Genomic DNA, 5,403 nt, shown 5'->3' on the forward strand with positions numbered 1-5,403 from the left:
TTGAGGAGTCCTATTTTAGCAACCAAATTTAATTTGAAAATTTTTCAAATCGAATCGAATCAAGTCAAAAAATTTCGAGTCAAGTCGAGTCAAGTTAACGAATCTTATTATTTATACTAAATGTTGTGTTTACATGGACCAAGTATTTATCTAGTAGATGAAGTACAAAATTATTTAACTATATAAACAATATAATAGTTTTAACTTTTAATTTAATGGGTAAACATTTATCAAAACGATGTAATTTTGCCTTTTAACTTTAGAAAAAATAAAAATTTATCAAAACGACGTAGTTTTATATTTTCTTATTCAGATTTTCAAATAACTCGAATTGTGTAATTTATATTCGAGTTAAACTGAAAAAATTGATTTTTTATTTGAGTTGATCCGAATAACTCGATTAACTCAAATAACTCGAACTATTTAATCCAAAATTTAAATTTTTTATCCAATTTTTCAAATCGAATCGAATTTTGCTCACCCCTCCTTAGCTCATCCGCTTTCAAGTGAGAAACCCTCCATACTAGAACCTTGTTGAATTCTAGAATAGTGTTGTTGAATTCTAGAATAGTGTTGAATTCTATCCATTCCTCTAAGCCGGTGGATAGCATTTAGCCTTTTATGATGTTGGGCGGTGGCATGGAAGAAGCATGTCTTATAATTCCGTTGATTGAACCATTGGATTGTAGAGCATTGGAGCTAATGACATTCCTCCATTTCCATAATTTATCAAGTTGACTTTTTATCTTCATTGCTTCTTCTTTAGATTTAGGAGTGAGTGGCTCTTCTTGGATATCAGCAAGTCTTTTTTATGAGGAAGTCGATGTTTCTTCTAGAGTTTCCATGCTTGTAAGCCATGCTGAATGGCTTGTAATTTCTCATTTAAGGTGATTTAAGAGTTGAGAGAACGAGGAGTTAGCCATTTCCCTTAAATTAGCTCTTCGTATTCTTAATCCAAGGTCCATTTGAGCTGGAACTTAAACATTCTATAGTGACAGCTGTTCTTGATGGGAGAGTGATCCGAGTGGATGGTGGGTCAGCAACTCCAAAGGCCGAAGAAAAGAGATCAATCCATTTCTCATTACGTACCATCCTGTCTAACTTTTACTGGATTGCCTAGATGCCTATTCAATTATTAGACCAAGTGAAAGCACCTCCACTAATGTGCATGTCTATGAGATTGGAATCATCAATCCATTACCTAAAAGATGCATTTTCTTGGTACAACTTGGTTTTTTTTTTTTTTTTTGTCCTCAAGGTTTTTAATAGCAGTGAAGTCTCCTAAACGGCTCTAGGCTAGAAGAAAGCCCTCCCTCTCAAGTTTTTGATTTGATTTAGCACTTCAATTTTATTCACTCAATAGGGGATTCCATAAGCAAAAGGCTATGTCCACCTCTAATAAATATGAATGTTGTAGGGGCGATGGGACGAAAATCCTTCTAATTTTCTATCGATTCTTATTCATTGTAACTTTAATCATCATTTACGGATATAATTTTTTTATGGAAAGTTGAATTCTAATTCTTTTCAAAATTAAATTTTAATCAATTATTATCAATTATATATTAGCAATAAATATCTTTAGGATACATTTATGAATAATGAAAATGCAACGAACTGAAAATTATCCAAAAAAAGGGAACTAATTGTAATTTTGTGAAGAATCTACTCAACACCTTAACTTTAGTGAGGTGTACCAAGTCTAAAACAGATAACTCTCCATTATAGTAAGTACATCTCTGGATATCGTCATTAATATTTCCGAGATATTTTGCCTTTTCGGCCTCATTGTTAAATTTTTCGTTGGTTTGATTCACTCAAAAAACCAGAATCCGACATGTTTTTTGGAAACCAATATAAAATGAATTAGGGTTCATGCATCTATTGAGCTCTTGAATTTTGTCCCCCTATATATATAAACCCATATCCATCCTCCGTCCACATCATACCCCAAAACATTATTTACTTGCTAAAGAAAAAAAAAAAAAAGAGAGTATAATTTCACATTCACTTTTATAGAAGCCAAGATGGTGGTCGGCTTTGAGAAGGCAGTTTCCGCTACGAAATCCGTCGTGACCTCCGTCAAGAAGGCACCCACTACTCTCTCCTCTGACCGTGTCATCAACTTCGCTCGGTTTGTCCATCGCCTGCATTGATTTCATCGGCTATTGCATGTTTTTCTTTTCAATCAACTTCACCTCTATTTTATTTTATTTCCCTTTCTGTGGGGGGTTTGTGACTGTTACATTAATCAGTATTCCACTTAAATCCCACATTGGTGCATGCAATGCGAGGGATTTTAGATTTATTGGCTAAATCGAAAGCATGATAATAGGATTTGGTTTTATTTCTATTTTTCACAGTGGTGATCCTACCATGTACGAGTCATACTGGAGGCAAATGGGAGAGAAATGTACGGTCGTGATCTCTGGCCATAATTTGATGAGCTACTTCAGCAACGGGGGACACTTTTGCTGGTTCTTGATGCCGGAGCTTGATCGTGCCATCCGGAGGTTGCATTGCGTCGTTGGAAATGCAGTGGTTGACGACGATCGATATATCGTGGTAGGCAATGGCTCAACCCAGCTCTTCCAGGCCGTGCTCTACGCCCTCTCTTCTTCCTACGACCCTGACACTGAGCCCCTCAGCGTCGTCGCCGCCGCCCCTTTCTACTCGGTTAGCCCTTTGATAAACTTTTAACCCTTCATTTTGGTTGACACGAGAGATTTTGACTACTTTTTTGTTTTTTTTCTTTTCTTTTAACCCAGTTAAGTCAAAATCATTGTTGTCGTATTGGATTTATTAGGTTCTTATCTTATTGACTGAGGGTGGTTCAGGGACGGGCCAAGTGGTGTTTCCATGTTTATTAGAACATCTTCCATTAATGCATTCGGTTCCATTTTTCAATGACATTGGGAAACGTTTGCATTAAGGGGTTGTCAAAAGTGGAATAGACAAATTACTGAGAAAGAAATGGGGACAATGGAACAAACATGTTTCTTAAAAACATATTAGTTATCAAACATATGCATGCAAGCATTGTTTTTGGATCTTAGGGCGAACATGGTAACATGGACATGTCTTGCTTTTGAAACCATGTGGTGGGTCAACCCCAGATTCTCCACGGTCTGGTGAAAAAACCCACTCACCTTTCGGCTTTTTTTTTTAAAATTTCTACACCATGTTTATGATTAAAATGACATTTCATGGGCCAAGCTTTATCAAATTTATTAAGCACCAACTAGGATTTATATGGGTGATTGGACTCCATCATGGTTGTTTGCGGAAAAATACCCAACCATAAACATTCAACATTATATTATAAGCGGTTTTTGAGATACAAAAGCCAGACATTACTCATGTTACGCACGTTTTCCGGAGACCACGGAGATATTCTAAATGATTTGCACATTTTCATGTGTTTCATGTCTCTAGTTTCTTCAAAAGATGAAATTAAACCTGGTGCTGCCACTACCTCGTCTTTTCAGCTTGTTGCCTACCATCTGTTTGCTAAAATTTACCTCTGAATTCACAGTCATATCCAGAGGAAACGGAGTTCCTCCGTTCAGGGCTGTACAAATGGGCAGGCGATGCTTACTCCTTTGATAAAGATGGAGCATACATAGAGGTGGTCACTTCGCCCAACAATCCTGATGGTGCAATCCGAGAAGCAGTGGTGAATCGTGATGGTGGTAAACTTATTCACGACTTAGCCTACTATTGGCCCCAGTACACCCCCATTACTGGTAAGGCTGATAATGATATTATGCTTTTCACCTTCTCCAAAGCCACTGGACATGCTGGTTCCCGCATTGGGTAAGAATCTCCTGCCATGAAATAATCGAGAAGATGGAAGTTTTTTGTTTTTTTTTTTTTATAAGCTTTTTTTATTCTGCAGATGGGCTATCGTTAAGGATATAGCAGTGGCAACCAAGATGGTTAAGTTCATGGAGCTGAGTAGCATTGGGGTGTCGAAAGAATCCCAACTCCGGGCTGCCAAGATTCTCGAAGTGATCAGTGACGACTGCCAGAATTCTGCGCCTGATAAAGAGGAGAATTTCTTTGAATATGGACAGCGGCTCATGTCTGATAGATGGGAAAAGCTGCGTGAGGTGGTTAAACGCAATGGAGTTTTCAGTCTGCCTAAGTACCCTCAAGATTACTGCAACTTCATTGGCAAATACACTGATCCAAGCCCTGGTAAATGACTGATCATATCATTTTGGCATATAATGAAAACAGCTATTTCATTTAACTTGTGAAATTTGGTTTCTTTTCCCTGGTACAGCCTTTGCATGGTTGAAGAGCAAGGACGGGTTGAATTGTGACAATCTCTTAAGAGAGCTTAAGATAGTCACAAGGGGCGGAACAAATTTTGGGGTGGACTCAAATTATACAAGGATTAGCATGCTGAGTCCTGATGAGGAGTTTAACCTTCTCTTGGAGAGGTTGTCTGCAATCCAAGGCACCATCATCAATGGAAATAATTAGTTTTGATGAGGATCAAAAGCCTTCGTTCTTCTTTAGGTGTATAGGTTGAGTATTTAGACTTCAGCTCCATACGGGGTCAGTATAGAATGCTTTTTTTCTGGGTCTTAAAAAGGTTGGGGCTTATTTCTATGGTTTAAACAGTTCATTCTATCTATGATGGTTTCACATCCATGTTGCTTGTTTAACTATGTTAGTTTTATTTATATTTTAAATGCATGAAAAGTACTTTGACAAATTAAATATATCACATCAAATCAAACACATACCCAAGCTAAAAGTCTCGACTTTGCCCTGTCCAATTAAGCTTGCCAATCCCCCATTGTTTTTTGAATGCCGCTGGCAATAAGAACCTTCTTCCAAAGCTGCTTTTAGAAATCATAAGTGAAATGAACGGTTGGGATGGGATCTCTTGTCTCCTCTTAACTCTAACAGAATGCAATTTACAGAATCGAAAAAATGTCCCATTGAGGGGACAAATTTACTATTAAAATATCTTCCATGTTTCGTTTGCTTCCAGAGACAAAGGAGACAACGCCTGCCATCTTTCCCAATGGATGCAAATAACTTACTACGAAGACATGGCTTTTCATTTTTCAGTCAGATCTTGGACGATAATTTAGTTTAAATTTGTATTAGACTTAGCTGTGATGCAAACTTCTGTCTACAGGGTAGGTAGAGTCCTCTTGCAGCAAGTGTGTACTCAGTTTTGCTTTGCTGGAACATTTTAATGCTTATTTCATTTTGTTCCTCTAGCTAAAGGCAAAACTTAGGAATTATTCAGTTGACTTTAGCTAGAAACTGTGTGTACAACGTCAGGAATGAAAAGACTTCGGCTGATCCAATAAGCGCATTACGAAATATGTATGAAAGCCCATCTACGTCAAACAATACGCCGTTTGTTCAATCTAAAGA

The 5,403-nt window shown here is 37.4% G+C and overlaps 1 protein-coding gene across 1 annotated transcript; it reads left to right on the plus strand.

Moving 5' to 3' along the window:
* Nucleotides 1–1,697: 1,697 nt before the first annotated feature.
* LOC108474874 (L-tryptophan--pyruvate aminotransferase 1-like) lies at nucleotides 1,698–4,731 on the plus strand. Its single transcript, XM_017776910.2, has 5 exons — nucleotides 1,698–2,134; nucleotides 2,364–2,676; nucleotides 3,536–3,816; nucleotides 3,899–4,200; nucleotides 4,289–4,731. The coding sequence occupies exons 1-5, from the start codon at nucleotides 2,028–2,030 to the stop codon at nucleotides 4,489–4,491; spliced, it is 1,206 nt and encodes a 401-aa protein (XP_017632399.1). The 5' UTR covers nucleotides 1,698–2,027; the 3' UTR covers nucleotides 4,492–4,731.
* Nucleotides 4,732–5,403: the final 672 nt, after the last annotated feature.

The sequence above is a fragment of the Gossypium arboreum genome, chromosome 3 (genome assembly GCF_025698485.1).
Source record: "Gossypium arboreum isolate Shixiya-1 chromosome 3, ASM2569848v2, whole genome shotgun sequence".
NCBI lineage: Eukaryota > Viridiplantae > Streptophyta > Magnoliopsida > Malvales > Malvaceae > Gossypium > Gossypium arboreum.